The 21,096-nt window shown below is 41.8% G+C and overlaps 2 protein-coding genes across 5 annotated transcripts in view; both read right to left on the bottom strand.

Annotated features, from left to right (window-relative positions):
- KIAA1958 (KIAA1958 ortholog) overlaps positions 1-3,773 on the bottom strand; it is a 153,576-nt gene extending 149,803 nt beyond the window's left edge. For 2 of the 4 annotated variants that reach the window (XR_007133292.1, XM_047768167.1), the window contains exon 1: positions 3,537-3,771. The gene's annotated coding sequence lies outside the window, so the exon portion shown is untranslated. Of the gene's footprint in view, positions 1-3,536 lie in introns of all 4 variants that reach the window. The other 2 variants (XM_047768168.1, XM_047768169.1) reach the window with 2 other exon arrangements.
- A 6,736-nt stretch (positions 3,774-10,509) lies between these two features.
- HSDL2 (hydroxysteroid dehydrogenase like 2) overlaps positions 10,510-21,096 on the bottom strand; it is a 65,271-nt gene continuing 54,684 nt past the window's right edge. Inside the window, exons 10-11 of the mRNA XM_047768166.1 lie at positions 17,220-17,348; positions 10,510-10,811 (exon numbers count right to left, since the gene is read on the bottom strand). Of these exons, the coding sequence (XP_047624122.1) occupies positions 10,699-10,811; positions 17,220-17,348 (242 nt within the window). The 3' untranslated portion in view covers positions 10,510-10,698. The remainder of the gene's footprint in view (positions 10,812-17,219; positions 17,349-21,096) is intronic.

Here is a 21,096-nt window from a genome sequence, read left to right as displayed (position 1 = left end):
TCTGAATTTGAGACTAAGCTTTACCAAACAACAGAATTTACACTGTAACTAGCCAACCACAGCCCTCATTATGGAATCCATGCAGTGCATTTGTTACCTAGGAAACAGAAGAGAGCACAGGCAGAGTGCAATTTCAGTACAGCAAAAGAATTCTCCAATCATGCTGGTAAATAAAGTCCATAAATCAACTAATCAGAAGCAAAGTCAAGAAGTATCATCGAAAAGTTAAGCTCTATGGAAACTTTTTTCATGGAAAAAAAGAAACCTGTGGGGTTTCTTTGGGCAACTATGTAGATCTCTTCAGTAAATATTATGAGCAGGTTTCTTTACAAACACAAACTGTCAAAAAATAAACTGTTCAAAATAAATGGCTTCTCTCCAATCTTCAGCTTCTCTATTTTTGACAGTATTTAAGAGAAAAAGCTTCTTTAGAGCCAGCCTCATACATCTGGTAGCAGAATATTAATCCAAGAATGGATTCTGCATGTTTTTGTGAGCAGCAAGGGTTCCTACTGCTCTTAAACAATGCAGGACGATAAAGGCTGGAATGAGAGGTCGATATCCACACTTCTCAGAGTCAGGCCTGCTTTCCCAACAAGCTACAAAAAACTGCATGAAAAAGAACTTGGAAGTCACCGATCTTTAATAAAGAATGTAAGTGTTACTTTTCCGTTTTCCATGTGGTTATTACCAATGACAGTATTAGTCATTTCAGAGTTCCAGGTAACATATAAAGGGGCTATTTGAGGTATCCCTTAATGGTACCGCACTGATAACTAACAGGAAAAGACTAGAAAAGTCTACAGATTTTAAAGCCTATCAAATTTCACCACAGACAGCTTAGTGTTGTTTTAAAAAAAGAGACGGGTAAATGTCAGTGTAAAAAATCTAACTGTACACAAATTCAAAACTTCTTGAAGTAGTATTAATTTTTCATAATATCAAAAGTAGCAGAAAAAAATTTCAACCATGAGAAAGGAAAACTAATTTGCCTTCCTCACACCAACATACCAAATGAGAGATCAGTTGAAAATAGGAAAGGTTCTCTGGAGTACTCATGATTATACTAAAATAGTATGGTTAATTATAGAAAAGCAAAAGTAAAAACAAACAAACAAAATAATACCTACATATCACAGCCAAAAAACAAAAACAAAAAACTAGGTATTATCATTTAGCCAAACCCACATGAACACTCCATGCCAATCCCAGAAAACTATTAAATAGGGCTACAACTCTGCCAAGCAATTCTCAATGCAGGCCACACTCTCTTAATGTTCAGTTTACACAGTGACTCTTTGTTAAACCTTAATGCTACAACTGACAGCCATGTAAACAAATACATAAACATGCAATTCAATTTGTTAGCTTGTCTTTTTTAATACTAAGAGCTGATGAAGAGTATCTAAGAGCTGAAATTCTGGGAATGTTTCAGAATTCCATTCCAGCATGCATGATAAAGCCTGAACAAATTTCAATACCTATTCTCTTTGGGCCATCCTTACTAGAAAAGGAAGAGGAATTTTGCTCAAGGGCCTACCAGTGCCTGGCACTGAGCTCTGTGCAGAGATTAAATTCATTTATCTAATCTAGACCAGAAGTCAAAGCAGGAACTAATCAAAGAGGCTGGTATGATCTTTGTTAGATGCAGCCTCTTCTAAGTTTGAATTAAAGTGTACAAAAATGTTCACTGCAGGCATTTATAAAATTAGGCATGCAATAATAGTAATCTGTTAATGTAAAACTAGGACAAGAATCTAGGATAAATTTCTCTCCCAGAAAAAAAACCCCACTATTTTAGGCATACTAAACTGTCTCCTCTTTATAGTGACAAAAATCAGTTTGCCTAGTTAAAACTACATTAAATTGTGTATGGTTTTCTGATGTATTGCTATATCTTACTCGACAACAATTTAAACTGCAAATACTTTCCCACCATGATTTTCCTTCAAGTTTGGATAATAAGACTTTAAAAAAAATTTAAGAAAGATTCCATTTTCTAAATATAGCTGTACATATAACTGAGTGTCCCCTAAACTGTTTCTTCTTTTTTTTTTTTAATCTTGGTAACCATCAGATTTAAGTTTGTCAGTAAGGATTCTCACATAATAGACAAAAAAAAAAAAAAGTCTCCAGAAATGAGCAGTAGTGGAGGTTAATGCAAAGATACAAATCCATACCTTCGTTAAAACCTTAAGCTGCAAAATTAATTTCCTGTCTTCTATTCAACTTCATTTATTATTTGAGTACCTACAAATACGTAGCAACTGTTCATGAAAAACTTAGATAACATAAATCAGAAATACCATATACAGTACTTTTCAAAACATTATATCCACCACACACAACCCAATCGTTGACTATGGAAACTACATTAAGTACATATAGCAAGGAAAACACAATCACAGGGGAAATGATCAGTTCTAACATCTCATGTTATCCCCATTGGTCGTGAAATATCTCATATCTTAAACCAGCAAAAATAAAGGTTTTAATCTGAACGGAAAACTGGATAATTGTTTATTGCACCTCCACTATGGAAGCTGTCACAACCTGAGTTTCTTGCTAACTATTTATTTAATAGGTAGAAGACTGTCATGTCAATCCTAAGGAGTCTGGGAAACAGCTAAACTTTACCCCCTAAACTTACATACTTATGTAAAAATCACAGTCATATTTATCTTTTATTTCTTGACTGTAAGTCCCTATCTAACCAAGCAAGCAACCAAGCAAGCAAGTCACCAGAAAAACTACAAAACATTCTTTGATTTTGATTTGCTTTTGGTCAGCCCAACCTCCTCCTACCGAGGGAAATCTATTTCTCGATGTATTTGATAACAAACACAAATCACTGTGCGCAGCCTCAGATGTGGTGGGGGGCGGAAGAGCCCTCCGGAGAAAACCCTCCTCCGTTAGAAACAATAAATAAGGGACCGAAGCGATGCACGTTCCTTCACACACGCCCCAAACGCATCTCGGCGTGCCTTGCGGGAGGCAAACAAGTCGGGCAAAGCCCCGAAACACCTCTCTCCCTCTCTCTCTCCATAACCTCTTCAAGACTTGGAAACTAAGAGAGCAGATCTTTTCTTTACCCTTCCCGCCCTCCTTCCCACCTCCAACAGACCCCAGAGCAAGAGCAGGCGAGCGGGACCCACGCAGCACCACCGCGACCGCGGCCCCGGCGGCGACAGGAGACGCTGGGCGGCGGGCCGGCCCGAGAGACAGTCCAGAGCCGCGGCCACCCCCGCCGCCGCTCGCTCGGCCGCCGGGGGTCTCTACCCTGCACGTCCCCCAGCCCGTAGCTGGCGACGTCTGGCCGCCCGGCTCTCACCCCTGACTCTCGGCCTTCCCGCGCGGCACCCCCGCCTCTGCCCGCCCCAAGGAACAAAAGGAAGGTTCAGCCGGGTCACTGCTAGGCCGCCGAGGGGGAGAACCCGCGGACCCCAGCGCGGGCCGCCCCCCACACAAAGGGGCTCCCGGCCGCGGGCGCAGCGTCGGCGCGCTCGTCCCCGCTCCGCGCGCGGGCTCTCACCCACCTGCAGGTGTCTGTGCGTCTGTCCATAGGAACGCGGGCAGCGAGGGGGCCTCAGGGAGCCGGGCACCGCGGGCTGGACGGGGCGGGACGGAGGGAAGGAAGGGAGTGCGGCCCCAGGGCCGGGGGTGGCGAAGGCAAGTGGAGCTGGGGAGGCGCCGGACTGGCGACCGACAGAGGTACGGGGCTGGGGGGTGGGGGCGCCAGCCTGGCTCGGCCGACCGGCGCTCGCCGCTTCGTGCGCCCCGGGCTCCGCGCGCCCGGCTCGCAGCGCGGCGGGCGGGCGGGGGGCGGGGCGCGGGCGGGGCGGGGCCGGCAAGCGGGGCGGGGGCTCGGACCCCGGGCTCCAGCCGGCACCGGAAACGCGCCGTGGTCCGCGAAACCCACAGGAAGTGTGTAACTGCACCTCCCACGATGCGCACCGGGATCGCGGTGGTCGCTGCCCCGAGGAGGTGTGGACCAATCCCCCTGCTACACACGTGTGCACGCGACCCCGGTCTCCGCAGCCCGACAGGTGTGGGACCCAAGATCCCTGCTTCGTTCTCCAGTGGACAGCACCCGTTCTTTCCACTAGCCCAGGGCCTGCGGTCCCCGCTGCCCCTTGGAGTTCCGTACAGCTCTACCTCAACCCCGGCAGCAGACCTTGCGAGACATTCCGTCGTCAGGTGTGTGACACCTGTTTCAATGCACTAAGTGGAGTCATACCCAGGCATGTGCTGGAACACTTCTGATCGACAGACGAGCAACCTACAATCACCGCTGCCTGGTGGAAGTTTCTAACAACACAGGCACTCACCCCATGGAGGGAACCGGACCACTGAATAACACCTAAAACACACTAAGACCGGGGAAGCGTACAGTTGTGCGGGCTCTGCAAAACGGAGGTAAGGCTGGAGCTAATACATGCTACCAGGAGCCCTCCACCTTTATCTAGCAAACACTTTCCTATCACTTACATTATTAATTTACTTAATCCTTAGAACGCTGTGAAGTGGGTGTAGTTAACATTGCCATTTTGTAGATGAGAAAACTGAGGCACAGAGAAATCTGCCCAAGATCACATAGGTAGCTAGAGGAACTCAGATTCATCCCTGGCAGTCTGGCTCCGTGCTCTTAATTTCCTTTCTACTTAAAGCACTGAGCAGCTCCAAAATAATAATAATGGTAATAGATAACATTTCAAGCATAGCTGATTAGCCATATGTGGTGCTCACATCTTGTCCTCGCTCCACCTGTGACGCGGAAACCTCAATCCCTTCTACTCTGGGAGAATATGACTGAGAAGAAGACTATGACTAACTTTCAAACAAAGGAGAAAGGATTCCTAAGATCTTTGTCAACACTGCTGGTCTAGGCTGAATTTAAAAATCTGTAAACATTTTTGATAAAATAATGTGTCCAAAACAACCAACCAGGTAATTGCCACATGTTTCCAATATGTAATAATCCTGCAGAGAAATTGGAACCCTGTGCCCAATATAAAATGGTGGAAATATAGAATGGTGCAGCCAACATGGAAAACACTGGAGGTTCCTCAAAAAACTAAAAACAGAATTACTTTCTGATCCAGAAATCCCACCTCTGGGTATATATCCAAAAGAATTTGAAGCAGGAACTTGAAGAAACATTTGCATACCCATGTTCACTGTAGCATTATTCACAATAGCCTAGAAGTGGAAGAAGCCCAAATATCCATGAATGGATGAATGGATAAACAAAATGTGGCATATACATACAGTAGAGTATTATTCAGTCTTAAAAATCCTGTCACATGCTACAACAAAGATAAACCTTGAGGGCATTATGTCAAGTGAAATAAACCAGTCAACAAAAGGACAAATACCGTATTCCACTTATATAAGGTAACTAGAGTTGTCAAAATCATGGAACCAGAAAGGTACTGTGGTGGTTGGTTGCCAGGGACTGAGAAGGGAAACATGGAGCGTTGTTTTTCCATGACTATAATGTTTTAGTTTTGCAAGATGAAAAAGCTCTAGAGATCTGTTAGGCAACAATCACTGAACTGTACACTTAAAAACGGTAAAAAGGATAGATTTTATATTATTTACTTGTTACTACAGTTAACTTTTCTAATGCAATCCCATCTGTTTAAAGGATATTTCCATCTTGATGAGTTTTTTATTTTAATTTTTTTAAGTACGGTTGATTTATCTATTTATTTTTGGTCTTTTGTCTTTTTAGGGCCACACCCACGGCATGTGGAGGTTTCCAGGCTAGGGGTCTAATCGGAGCTGTAGCCGCTGACCTACAGCACAGCTCACAGCAATGCCTGATCCTTAACCCACTGAGTGAGGCCAGAGATCGAATCTGCAACCTCGTGGTTCCTAGGCGGATTCATTTCCACTGCGCCATGACAGGAACTCCTTGATGGGTTTTTTTAAATGATGTGAGCTTGCTGAACAAACTATCCCACAAATTTTTTTTTTTTTTTGGTCTTTTTAGGGCTGCACCCCGGCATATGGAGGTTCCCAAGCTAGAGGTAGCATCAGAGTTACAGCTGCTGGCCCTACGCCAGAGCCACAGCAATGACAGATCCGAGCCACGTCTTCGACCTACGCCACAGCTCATGGATGGCAACGCTGGATCCTTAACCCACTGAGCGAGGCCAGGGGTTGAATACGCAACCTCATGGTTCCTAGTCGGATCCGTTTCTGCTGCGCCACGATGGGAACTCCACACTAAGAACTATTAAAACTGCATTAAAAGGAGTTCCCATCGTGGCGCAGTGGTTAACGAATCCGACTAGGAACCATGAGGTTGTGGGTTCGGTCCCTGCCCTTGCTCAGTGGGTTAATGATCTGGCGTTGCCGTGAGCTGTGGTGTAGGTTGCAGACGCGGCTCGGATCCCGCGTTGCTGTGGCTCTGGCGTAGGCCGGTGGCTACAGCTCCGATTCAACCCCTAGCCTGGGAACCTCCATATGCCACGGGAGCGGCCCAAGAAATAGCAACAACAACAACAAAAATCAGTTTATCCTAAATAGACATATAGAGTCAACCCAATGCCAGTCAAAATCCCAGCAAGTTATTTTGTGGATAGAAACGAACATATTCTAAAGTTTATGTGGAAAGATAAAAGACTCAGAATAGCCAACTCAATGGAAGAACAAAATTGGAAGACTGACATTACTTGACTTTAAGAATTACTATAACCAAGAATTACTAACCAAGTAGTGTGATATTGGTGAAAGAATAGATAGGTCAGTGGAGCAGAATGGAGAGCCCAGAACTAGACCCACATGAACATAATCAACTGATCTTTGACAAAGGAGCAAAGATAGTCTTTTCAACAAATGGTGCTGGAACAACTGGATATACACATGCAAAAAAAAAAAATCCAAGATTCACACACTTCGCAAAAATGACTCAAAATGAATTACAGATCTAAGTGTCAAATCCAAAATTAAAACTCCTAGAAAATATCATAGGAGAAAACCCAGATGACCTTTGGTATGGCAATGACCCTTGAGATAAAACACCAAGTGTGTGATCCATGAAAGAAATGATTGATAAGCTGGATTTCTGAAATCTTGAAAACTGCTCTATAAAAGACAAGTCACAGACTAGGAAAAATATTTGCAAAAGTTACATCTGATAAAAGATTGTTATCCAGAATATACGAAAATGCAACAATAAGAAAAAAAACATGATGGAGTTCCCATGGTGGCACAGTGGGTTAAGAACCCAACTAGTATCCATGAGGATGCAAGTTCGATCCCTGGCCTCGCTCAGTGGATTAAGGATCCGGCATGACTGTGCCTGTGGTGAAGGCTGGCAGCTGTAGCTCCAATTCAACTCTTAGCCTGGGAACTTCCATATGCCATGGGTGCAGTCCTAAAAAGAAAAAAAAAGAAACAAAAACAAACACAGACGTTCCCTTGTGGCTCAGCAGGTTAAGGATTCAGCATTGCCATAGCTGTGCAGGTTTTATCCCAGTAATTTCCACATGCTGTGGGTATGGCCAGAAAGAAAGAAAGAAAGCAAACAACCTGATTTTAAATGGGCCAAAGAGATAAACAGACATCTCACCAAAGAGGATATGGAGGAAAGTAAACATAAAAAGATGTTCAGGGAGTTCCTGCTGTGGCTCAGTGGATAACGAATCCAACTAGGAACCATGAGGTTGCAGGTTCGATCCCTGGCTTTGCTCAGTGGATTAAGGATCCGGCATTGCTGTGAGCTGTGGTGTAGGTCGCAGACACGGCTCAGATCTGGTGATGCTGTGGCTCTGGTGTAGGCCAGCAGCAACAGCTCTGATGAGACGCCTAGCCTGGGAACCTCCACATGCTGCGGAGCAGCCCTGGAAAAGACAAAAAAAAAAAAGATGTTCAGCATCCATGTCATGAGGGAACTGCAAATTAAAGCAACAATGAGATATCACCACACCTATTAGAAGGACCAAAATCTGCAAAACTGACAATACCAAGTGCTGATAAGGATGTGGACCAACAGGAACACTCATTCATTGCTGGTGGGAATACAAACTGGTGGAGCCACTTTGGAAGACAACAGTTTCTTACAAAACATACTATACAAACCATATATTTTCCTCTCTACAATCTGCCACCCTAGAAACTCAAAGTCCTCTTTGTCTTACTACTTGACTAAAAAGGTTTTGTTCCTAGTTACATAAACTCAAGTCTAAGTTACTCATGTTTGAATGCTTCCGTGTGTATGTGCAACAAACATGGTAATAAACTTCTATTTGTTTTTCTCTTGTTCATCTTTTTTTTTTGGCTTAATTTACAAGGCCACAACTGAGAACTTAGGTCAAGGAAAAAGACTTTCTTCTACTTAAAAGGATTATTTCAGAGGTACTACTAAGAGGATTTGTTGAAATACAGGATTGGTAGCAACAAACTATCTTAAAAACCTCTAAATAATTTTACATTAAAAAACCAAATGGCATGATTTCCCTCCATACCATTCCATTTCAGAAACAGGGCTCAGTTGGATACTAAACATACAAAATGACCATTCAAACTTTTGAGAGACCCTATATCCTCAGTGTAGTTAACGGGCAAGATCCAAGAAAAAGGAACAAATGCAAATTCCCTAAGGCAACTGGGGGAGTGTGGCCAGGGAGAAAGCCTCAGGAATATAAGTGTGGTCACTTTTATCTCTGACAAATTAGTACAGATTGTTCAGAACTTCTTAATGATGATGAGCACAGAGAGGTTGCAGGTGATCTCATCCAACTCCTTCAGTTATGGTGTGCAAACCAGGACCCTGTAGAAAGATTTTTTTTCCTGATATTTCAAAGCCTTTAGTTAATAAACTCATGTTTCAGTGACCAAAGCCCAGAATTCCGGCCTAATATTTTCTGCTTTTCATTTTCCCAAAGCTTTGAAACCATGTGGGAAATGCAGAGAAGTCTTTAGAAAATTTCAGTAGAAAGGGAGTCCACTGGCAACATCTAACCAGGATCCAAATGTGGCTGGAAATGACTGGGCAATGCCAAGGGAACCATGAGGCTGCCACCTCCAAGTCAGCCTATCTGGGCTTCCTGGAGGGGGAGGTGGGTAACCATAGCCAAGGTAATGCAATGGGAGGCTTTTGCTAGAAAGGGCTTGTTCATGTTGGCCTTGGGCTAGTCCCTTCCCATCTCTGATCCTCTCTTTCCTCATTTGTAAAATACAGATTAAGTGCTCCTAACACGACTCTACAAAATGTCAGAATTAACTAAATTGCCTAACAGCACAATATCAGAGCGGAAGGTGAGAAGTGAAGGAATTACACTGAACAAGTATTTTTAACTGATTAAAATGAAAGGCAAGGGCTTTAAAAAATATAAGAAGTTCAGCTTTTTAAAAAAAGAAATACAAACTACTGTACTAGTTAGCCAGGACTTCAGTAACAAAATACCACAGAAAATTTCTTCCAGTTCTGGAGACTGGTCTAAGATCAAGGTGTCAGGGGATCTGGTTTCTTCTGCGGCCTCTCCTTTGCTTGCAGATGACCGCCTATTCGCCAGCCTCACGTGGTCATTCCTCTGTGTGTGCACCCCTGTCTCTCGCATCCAAATTTCCTCTTCTTGTAAGGACCACAGTCAGACTGGATCTTGGCCCACCCTAAAAGCCTAGTTTTAACCTAATCACCTCTTTAAAGGCGTTATCTACAAATACAGTCACATTCTGAGATCCTGGGGGTTAGGATTTCAACATAGGAAGGAGGCATAAAACTCAGCCCCTAACAACCATCTACTGCAATGTTCTCATTTCAAAACACTGTAACCAAATACATACTTTCTGAGGAGAAATTATTTTACTTTAGGACATTAAAGTAGGACATATACTACAATTCGCTGAAGTACATTAATAATATTTTCCTATCAGTAACTTACACCTGGAAAGGAGTTACCAAAATGAAAAACTTTGTTATTCGCCTTCATAAATAATATTTAAATAGTTTTATTATGTGACTACTTCTGTGAAAATGCACTGTAAATTTTTTTTTTTTTTTGGTCTTTTTTAGGACCATACCTGTGGCATTTGGAAATTCCCAGGCTAGGGGCTGAATTGGAGCTGTAGCTACTGGCCTAGCCACAGCCACAGCAATGCCAGATCCGAGTTGCCTCTGCGACCTGCACCACAGCTCACGGCAATGCCAGATCCTTAACCCATTGAGCGGGACAAGGGATTGAACTCGAATCCTCATGGATACTAATCAGATTTTTAACCTGCTGAGCCACAATGGGAATTCTATTGTAGATCTTTTTTAAAACGAATCTATAAAAATCTAAAATATCATTAATATTTCATTAGTATACAATCCCAAATTGAAAATTTTAAAACAGACTAGCCTCATATTACATGGGAAGATTTGAAAAGAATTAAGTTACTTCTTGACCCTGATTGCTCACTCATACTTTCCACCAAAGATGATGGTGAATGAGACATAGGACTGACTCAAAAGGCAAAACTCACAAAATGTAAAAAATCAGGTCTTAGAATTCCATGTTATGTTTGGTTGGCTAGGTGTTTTAATTATATTTCAAATGTATGGTTAGAGAAATTCTGTTTTTTTTTTTCCCAGAACAAACAAGCATTCCTTGTAATATAAGAAAGAAGAAAACAAACATTCAGTTTTAACTGTTGAGCCCTTTTACTTTTTGAGCTTAGTTGATCAACGTATTTTCTTCTGTTTCTTCACAGCCTGGCGTTCATCTGATTCATTAGCTTCTCCAATTTGATTGCTAAGGCCATGTTTCCTTTAATCTTCAATTTTCCTGACAAGAATGCCACCACCGGTTTTAGTTTCCCTAAAATGAGAAAACGAAAGAGGAAAAAGCAGCCATTAGCGCCCTGAGGGATATACTGCTTCAAGAACATGCATTATACAAAGAAACTCAGAGTTCCTGTCATGGCTCAGTGGTAACAAACCCAGCTAGCATCCATGAGGACATGGGTAAGATCCCTGGCCCTGCTCAGTAGGTTAAGTATCGTAATTGCCGTGGGCTGTGGTGTAGGTCACAGATGCAGCTCGGATCTGGCCTTGCTGTGGCTGTGGTGTAGGCTGGCATCTGTAGCTACAATTTGACTACTAGCCTAGGAACTTCCTATGCCACGTGCATGGACCTAAAAAGACAAAAAATTAAAAAAGAAAAAGAATCTCTTTGAGTTTTATAAACCTGTGAAGCACCATAATTTCTTTTACAGGTTTTTTTTGTTTTTTTTGTTTTGTTTTGTTTTGTTTTCCTTTTCTAGGGCCACACCTGTGGCATATGGACATTCCCAGGCTAGGAGTCTAATTGGAGCTGTAGCCACCAGCCTATGCCAGAGCCACAGCAACAAGGGATCCAAGCCGCATCTGCAACCTACACCACAGCTCACGGCAACACCGGATCCCTAACCCACTGAGCAAGGCCAGGGATCGAACCCGCAACCTCATGGTTCCTAGTCGGATTCGTTAACCACTGCGCCACGACGGGAACTCCGTACAGCACTTTTTTTTATCAGCATCTTGGGAATCCCAATTCCTAGACTGAGATGTTAACAACATCTTGTGATGTGAGATAATGTAAAAACATCAACAAAAGATTATACAGAAAAGCTGAAGACGGTGAGCATTAACACAGAATTGTAGCTAACAAAAACATAATAAATAGAGGCTCCATGGAGGGAGGAAACTTTGTTTTAATTTGCCACTCTTATTTCAGGGCTTGTACAGGGTCTGGCACACAGTGGAATTATGAGGAAACAGGCTCAGAGAGAATTTTGACTTTTCCAAGGTCACGCAGCTTATACTTGACAGTGCTACAATTCCAAGCCAGGATACAGGTCCTATCTCCAGAAGGCATAATATGTTATCTACTGTATCAGTAAACTTTCACTGGGACACACACAGACTCTTGCAGAAAAAGATGAGTGGCTTAATGTATTGTGGATATATATACAGAGAAAGAGATACTAAACACCTTTAAATTATTCTTGGGTTGTGGCGAGAAAAGACCAAGCCCATTCTTTTATTTATTTTTTATTTTTTTGTGGCTGCACCTGTGGCATATGGGAGTTCTCATGCATCTAAAACTTATCAAGAATTATTACAACTTAATAAAAAGACCAAAATGAGCAAAACATATGAGTAGATAGTTCATCAAATGTAAATAGCTATTAAGCACATGGAGAGATACTCAACATTATTAATCGTTATGAAAATACAAATTGAGGGGAGTTCCCATTGTGGCACAGCAAAAACGAATCCAACTTGGAACCATGAGGTTGTGGGTTTGATCAGTGGGTTAAGGATCTAGCATTGCTGGGAGCTGTCGTGTAGGCCAACAGCTGTAGCTCCAATTCAACCCCTAGCCTGGGAACCTCCATATGCTGCGGGTATGGACCTAAAAAAAAAAAAAAAAGACAAATTAAAACCACAATGAGATACCATCACACACCACTAGAATGGCTCCAATAACAAAGGCACTGCCATTTGTGACAACATAAACAAACCTGGAGGACATTATGCTGCATGAAATAAGCCAGAGAGAAAGACAAAAACTGTATGATCTCATTTATATATGGAACCTAAAAAAGTCAAACCCACAGAGGCAGGGAGTACAAGGGTGCTTGGCAGGCACTGGGGAGTGGGAGAAATGGGGAGATGGAGATCACAGATACAAATGTTCAGTCATAAGATGAGTAAGTTCTAGGGATCTGATGTGCAGCATCATTACTATAGTTAATATTGTACTCCATACTTGAAATTTGCTGAAAGCAACTCTTTTTTTCTAGGCCGCTCCCGAGGCATATGGACGTTCCCAGGCTAGGGGTGGAATCGGAGCTATAGCTGCCGGCCTACGCCACAGCCACAGCAACTCGGGATTCGGGCCACATCTGCAACCTACACCACAGCTCACGGCAACACCGGATCCTTAATCCTCTGAGCAAGGCCAGGGATCGAACCCGCAACCTCATAGTTCCTAGTCGGCTTCGTTAACCACTGAGCCACACCGGGAACTCCGCTGAGAGCAACTACTAACTGTTCTCATGGCGGCAAAAAAAAGGTAACCACGTGAGGTGATAGGAGTGGTAACAGCTTGACTGTAGTAATTTCTCAATGAATACAAATATTAAGTCATCATGTTAAATGTATAGTTTTTATTTATCAAGGATACCTCAATAAAGCTGTAAAAGAAAAGGCCTAACAAGTGCTAATGAGGATTTGGAGAAACTTGAACCTTTATACAATGCTGACAAGAATATAAAATTAGAGCAGCCACTTTAGCCAACAGTTTGGTGGTTTATTTAAAAGTTATGTGTCAACTTACCACACAACCAGCAATTCCACTTTTAGGAATCTATCCAACAGAAATGAAAATATGCATCTGGAGTTCTTGTCATGGCTCAGCAAAAATGAATCTGACTAGCATCCATGAGGATGCAGGTTGGATCTCTGGCCTCGCTCAGAGGGTTAAGGATCCAGCGTTGCCATAAGCTGTGGTGTAGGCCACAGACGCAGCTCGGATCCCGCATTGCTATGGCTGTGGTGTAGGCCGGTGGCTACAGCTCTGATTTGACCCCTAGTCTGGGAACTCCATATGCCACGGGTACGGCCTGAAAAAGACAAAAAAAGAGAGAGAGAGAAAATATACATCCAACACAAATATGTGTACGAAAATATTCATAGCAGCACTGCTCATAATAGCCAAAAACCTGAAACAACCCAATGTCCACCAGTTGGTGAGGAGATAAAAATCCACAAAAAGGGGAAAAATGTAATTGTAATGTATACATGTAAGGATAACCTGACCCCCTTGCTGTACAGTGGGAAAATAAATAAATAAATAAATAAATAAATACTTAAATTTCAAAAAAAAAAAATCCACAAAAAGCAATACTATTTAGCAATAAAAGGGAAGGGAACTATTGATACATGCAACATTATGATGGATGAAGCTCAAAAGCCTTACGCTAAGTGAAAGAAACCAGATACAAAAAACTGTATACTGTTTAATTCCATTTATATGAAATGTCCAGAAAGAGCAAATCTTTTGAGATAGAAAGCATATTAGTATTTGGCTGGCTGGACAGTAAAAAAGTGGGATTGACTGCAAAGAGAGAATTTTGGAGGGGGTGATAGAAAAGTTCTCAAAGTGGATTATAAGTGATGGTTATAAAAGCCTATAAATTTACTAAAAATTACATATACTTATATTGGGTGGATTTTATGGTATGTAAATTATACCATAAAACTTTTTTAAAATAACTTTAAAAAACTGCTAGTAAGCACATTTTGTATATATTTACGTCTGTGTGTGTGTTTGTGTGTGTGTGTGTGTGTGTGTGCATACATGTGTTTTACCTCCTAACATATTAATCCGGTAATCTTGTACAATTTATTTTCTTTCTGTTATAATGCTTTATACCATATGGTGGCTTCTACTGACCAAAAGGAGAGATTATGATTAGCTGATCAGTAGTTACTTCAAAGGAGAGTAGATGGGATAAAGAATAAAAACTAATATGAAAAGACCTAAGAAGCAGAAGCAAAGTCATTTGCACCAAATCTGAACTGCTGCTCTAAAATAAACCTTAGGGAGTTCCTGTCGTGGCGCAGTGGTTAACGAATCCGACTAGGAACCATGAGGTTGCAGGTTTGATCCCTGGCCTCGCTCAGTGGGTTAAGGATCCGGCATTGCCATGAGCTGTGGTGTAGGTCGCAGACGAGGTTCGGATCCCTCGTTGCTGTGGCTGTGGCGTAGGCCGGTGGCTACAGCTCCGATTAGACCCCTAGCCTGGGAACCTCCATATGCTTTGGGTGTGGCCCTAGAAATGAAAAAAAAATAATAATAAAATAAAATAAAATAAATCTTAGAAGAACATATAGCTGACTGGCCTCTCCAGTCAATTCAAGAGCACATTCACAGAAAGATATATGTGGAAAGCACATTATTACAAGTTTATGCTACATTAAATAAAATGTAATTAAAGATGTCACTTGATTTAAAAAAAGCATAATGATTTAGAAGGGCAGGAGCTTGGAAGTTAGCTGGGATTCGAATCCTGGCTCCAACATTTTACTCACTCATCAAGTACCTCTGGGTTTATTACTTAATTCATCAACTCCTCAGTCTCCCTTTTTTTTTCCCTTTGGTCTTTTTAGGGCCACACCCACAGTGTATGAAGTTCCCAGGCCAGGGGTCGAATCAGAGCTGTAGTTGCTGACCTACACTGCAGCTCACTGCAATGCTGGATCCTTAACCCACTGAGTAAGCCTAGGAATCGAACTGAGTCCTCACAGATACTAGTTTGGTTCATTACCGCTGAGCCACCATGGGAACTCTGTGTCCCCATTTTTTTTTTTTTGCCTTTTCTAAGACTGCTCCCACGGCATATGGAGGTTCCCAGGCTAGAGGTCTAATCAGCAATGTAGCTGCCAGCCTACGCCACAGCCACAGCAATGCTGGACCCTTAACCCACTGAGCAAGGCCAGGGATCGAACCCTCAACCTCATGGTTCCTAGTTGGATTCGTTAACCACTGTGCCACGACAGGAACTCCCCATTTTTTTTTTTAAATGAAAGAAATATTTTATCTCAAACCATTATTGGGAATATTGCTTAACTCAATCATATATATGTTAGCTTTAATTATTGTCATTTCTGTTTGGTAACTGATGATAATTTTTTATTTTTAAAGATCTTTAAGTTTAAAACATTATATATAATAGGTTCAAATTTACCATTTATTCAGCATCTAGTATTCCAAAGCACTGTGTTTAAGCCCTACAGAAACAGCTTTTGGAACAATGAACACTAAAGAAACTACTTAAAATGATCAAAGAGATAAAAAGTTTAAAATAGAACAAATAAAGGGAGTTTCCATTGTGGCTCAGTGGTTAACGAATCTGACAAGCATCCATGAGGACACAGGTTAAGGATCTGGCGTCGCCGTGAGCTGTGGTGTAGGTCAGGGATGCCGCTCAGATCCTGTGTTGCTGTGGCGTAGGCCGGGGGTTACAGCTCTGACTGGACCCCTAGCCTGGGAACCTCCATGTGCCATGGGTGTGGCCCTAAAAAGCAAAATTAAAATAAAATAAAATAGAAGAAATAATAATGTTTATAACCTATTAAATGAATATTTAGGATATTCAGATTAAAATGTTACAATACTTTTGTTTAAAGTGCTACTTCTAATAAATATGTGTTAATTAACTTACCATTTGGAGTAGTGTTCTAAGAGTAGAAAATAGAAAAAAATTACGCTTAATATTTAGTTAGAGGTAATGGGCAGAACAGAAAGTTAGGTAAAAGCTTCACTTGGCTATGGATTCCAGAGAGCAGGGTCACCGGGTAGCAGGAGATGGCAGCAGTTTCCTATTACAGTAGCTTGCAAGATTGCAGCATGATCTTACCCTCAATGAACAACCTACACTGAGTTCAGCACCTCCAGAGAGCAAGATGTTATTGGAAATGATATCCTAGTCCAACTAGTAGAAAAGGAAACCTACCCAGGAATTCTTCTGATTTATCTCTCTATTCCCAACATTACTAGTCACGAAGAAAGGGAATTCTGAGCTCTACTCCTCATTTGTCGGATGAGGTAGAAGGGGCAGAAGAGGTAACAGTGAGAACCACCTTTCCAAAATTATGTGCTCTTCAAATCAATAGCCGCTAAAATTATACTGTTATAGGAGTTCCCTAGTGGCCTAGAGGTTAAGGACTTGGTGTTGTCACTGCTGTGGCTCAGGTTACTGTTATGGCTCAGGTTCAACCCCTGGCCCAGGTATTTCCACATGCCGAAGGGTGGCCAAAAAGAAAAAAAAGATTACACTGCCATAAATAAACACATGTGGGTCTTGATTATTTGGAAAGGAATAAAGCAAAATGTTAGAACAAACTTTTCCTTGAACAATCAGTAAACAAGTAAAATTAAAAACTCACCTGAGGAGTTTCCATCGTGACTCAGTGGTTAATGAATCCAACCAGGAACCATGAGGTTGCGGGTTTGATCCCTGACCTTGCTCAGTGGGTTAAGGATCCAGCATTGCCATAAGCTGTGTGGTGTAGGCCGCAGATGCGGCTCGGATCCTGCATTGCTGTGGCTCTGGCGTAGCCCGGTGGCTACAGCTCCGATTGGACCCCTAGCCTGGGAACCTCCATGTGCTATGGATGCAGCCCTAGAAAAAGACAAAAAAAAAAAAAAAGAAAAAAGAAAAGAAAAACAACTCACCTGAAAACATTTTTACAAAATCATCAGTAGACATACTCATCACCACATCTGCCCGATCGGAGGGCTCTCCATATCCCACATTCCCTCCCTTGCTTTTAAGATCAAGAAACCACGTTCCACCATCTTCACCTACACCGAAAATAAAGATGTAAAAACAAATGTCAAAAAAGCCCTGTTCTTCTTAAACTTAGTAACTATACAGTTTGAATAATCTTATATAATGCTGTTACAATCCCCAGACCTCTATCAAATTCGGCCAATATTTATTAAGTGCTTATTACGTGCTAAGCACTAGGCTAGGCTCTGAAGACGCTCCAATAACATGACCCTTTTCTTTTTTTTTTTTTTTTGTCTTTTGTCTTTTGTCATTTAAGGGCTATACCCACAGCATATGGAGGTTCCCAGGCTAGGGGTTTGAATTGGAGCAGTAGTTACCGGCCTCTGCCGGAGCCACAGCAACGCCAGATCCAAACCATGTCTGCGACCTACACCACAGCTCAAGGCAACGCCGGATCCTTAACCCAATGAGTGGGGCCAGGGATCAAACCCGCAACCTCGGGGTTCCTAGTCAGATTCGTTTCCACTGCGCCATGACGGGAACTCCGTGATTCTTAAAAAAAAGAGGAAATGGAGGGTGATGTGGAGTCAGGAAAGCCCAGATGAAGCTGAGATATAAAAGTTAAGTAAGAATTTGTTAGATGAGGAAAAGAAAAAAGTCCAGAAGGACTGGTAGGTAGAAGAGAGTGGAGGGTGGCCTCAGACGAGCTCATAAGGTCTTCCAGATACAGAGCACAACATTTAGAGAAGCATCTAGCACAGAAGACTGACAAGGCATGATTACAGAGAAGAATAGCATAAGGGCATTTCCAGAAGGAAAGAGTGGTCAACAGCCTCAAATGTTGCAGTATGGTGACAAGAAGGAGCAATGCCACTGGTGACAGAGAAGTCACTGAGGATCTTGGTGAGAGCAAAGTCAGTGGAGAAAACTGACACCAGAGCAGAGTGAACTGTAGACGGAAATAAGTTTGGCTCCGAAAGGGAGAAGAAAGATGGGGGTGGGTGGTGTGACTGGGAGGGTCGTTGCTGTTGTTTTAAAGATAGAATAGACTTTGAGAATGTTAGCTACCACTGGGAAGGAGGCTTTAGGGTGAAAAGGTGGAAGAGAGAACATAATTAATTGCACAAATTCCCTGAGGAGGCCAGAGGAAATGGGATCTAGAACTTGGCTACTCAAAGTGTGATGCATAAACTGCAGAGCTGTCACTGTATCCTAAATACAGACTTCAGACAACAAGGTCCTCCTGTATAGCACAGAGAACTATATTTAATGTCCCATGATAATCCATCCTGGAAAATATTTTTTTAAAAAAAGAGTGTATGTATATGTATAACTGAATACTCTGCTGAATAGCAGAAACTAATACAACATTGTAAATCAACTACAATTTAAAAAAAAAGAAATACAAACATCAAATGCTATCACTTACATATGGAATCTAAAAAAAGGACACAATGAACTTCTTTGCAGAACAGATACTGACTCACAGACTTTGAAAAACTTATGGTTTCCAAATGAGACAGGTTGGGGGGTAGGGGGATGCACTGAGGTTTGGGTGGAAATGCTATAAAATTTGGTTGTGATGACTGTTGTACACCTATAAATGTAATAAAATTCATGAGTAATTAAAAAAATTTTTAAAGAAATATAATGGAATGTTATTCAGCCTTAAAACAGAAGGAAATCCTACATTTTTGACAATGTGGATAAACCTAAGGATGTTATAATAAGTGAAATAAGCCAGACATAGAAGGACAAACACTGCAAGACTCCATATATTAGATATGAGGTATCTACTACAGTGAAACTCATAAAAGCAGAGAGTAGAACAGTGGTTCCCAGGAGCTGGTGGGGAGGAGGTAATAGGGAGTTGAATTCAATTGGTATAAAGGTTCAGACATGCAAGATTAATTATTTCTAGAGATCATTGTACAGCACAGTGCCTATAGTCAATACTGTATGCTGCGCTTAAACATGTGCTGAGGATAGATTTCAGGTTAAATGTTCTTACCACAAAAACAAAATACCCAAAGAGACTCAAGGAAACTTTTGGAGGTGATGGATATGTCTATTATTACCTTGATTTGGTGATGCTTTCACAGGTATGTATGTATGTCAAAGCTCATCAAATTGTATACATATGCTCAATATGTGCAATTTTTTGTACATAAAAAAACAAAAACAGGAGTTTCCACTGTGGTGTAGTGGGTTAAGACTCTGACTGCAGCAGCTCGGGTCACTGCAGAGGGGCGGGCTCGACCCCTCAGCACACTGGGTTAAAGGATTTAGCATTGCCATAGCTGCGGCTCGCATTCAATCCCTGGCCCTGGTGCAGCCATAAAAAAAAGTCAGAACACAAATCAATAAATATTTCCAACCAAAAAATTAAAAAAGAAAATAAATACAGACTTCAGACACTGCTTCAGACCTACCGAGTCAGAGTCTGCATTTTAGCATATCCCAGGGGATCAGTATGGACATTAAAGCTTAGGATGTATGGATGTGGAGTGGAGCTCTGTCTACTGGGAGGGGAAGAAGAGACGTCATGCCTACATCGGCCTGTTATCAGATGGCAGGAAGCTGAAGGAATTTCTGTCTGGCTTCCCTTATCTCTGGAAAAGAGGAGGTGGGATATCTGCTAAAACTGGCAGGGAAGTAGTGAAGGGAGAGATGGGAGATTTGAGGAACACTGAGAGATTTAAAATAGTCACTGTGGAAAATGAGGCAATCACCTGAGCCCAGAAACACAGAATTATGACATGCTGCTTACACCCCAATGGAGAAGGGCAGTGATGGACTTTTACTGGTACAGATTCACAGATTGATCTGATTCCACCCCTCCTGCCTCCGCTCCATTTCTCCAGCAAGGTTTAGGAGCCTGGATACAAGTGTGGAGCAGCTAGAGAGTTTGATTCATCCAGGACTAGACTGTGACAGCTAGTGACACAAGCACAAGGTCAGGAAGTTTAGGATACAAGCAAGAGTGAATGAAGGAACGGACAATGAGTTCTAAGAAAAGGGAGTAAAAACAGGAAGGTGAAGATGGATTAAGATAAAGCAGAGGTGACAAAGGATAAAAGAACTGATAAAAAAGTGTACATGAAAGTTTGTGTACAATGGGACTGCAGTCACTAATTCTTAAAACTAGCATTAACATGTACTAATACTACGTAAAGAAGAAAAATATTGAGAGGTTTTAAAAGCTGACTACATTCATACTGACCTGAATAATCTCAAAAATAAAAAATGGCAATGTGCCTATGGCTGTTAAATTACTGTATTCCACTACCTCTCATGATTCATACACCCTTCTAAGTAGGATCTTCTCTCAATTACACATACCAAGGAGCTATTTAACACTAGAAGTATCTGTAATGAAATTTTATTTTACATATGTTCATATTCGCTGATATTAACTTAAATACGTAAATCATTAGAATAAAGAAAACTGCAAAAACAACTAGAAAAACAAGTATACCACTTACATGCAGAACTACCAGTTGAAAACAAGTAGATGGAGTTCCCGTCATGGCTCAGTGGTTAATGAATCCGACTAGGAACCATGAGGTTGCGGGTTTGATCCCTGACCTTGCTCAGTGGGTTAAGGATCCGGCATTGCCATGAGCTGTGGTGTAGATCGCAGACGAGGCTCGGATTCTGCAATGCTGTGGCTCTGGCATAGGCTGCCGGCTACAGCTCCAATTAGACCCCTAACCTGGGAACCTCCATATGCCGTGGGTGTGGCCCTGGAAAAAGACATAAAAGACCAAAAAATAATAATAATAAAAATAAAAATAAATAAAACAAGCAGAAATAATA

Source organism: Phacochoerus africanus, chromosome 2 (genome assembly GCF_016906955.1).
Source record: "Phacochoerus africanus isolate WHEZ1 chromosome 2, ROS_Pafr_v1, whole genome shotgun sequence".
NCBI classification, from domain to species: domain Eukaryota; kingdom Metazoa; phylum Chordata; class Mammalia; order Artiodactyla; family Suidae; genus Phacochoerus; species Phacochoerus africanus.
Note: the sequence above shows the minus strand (reverse complement) of the source record. Positions and strands in the feature narration are given on the sequence as shown.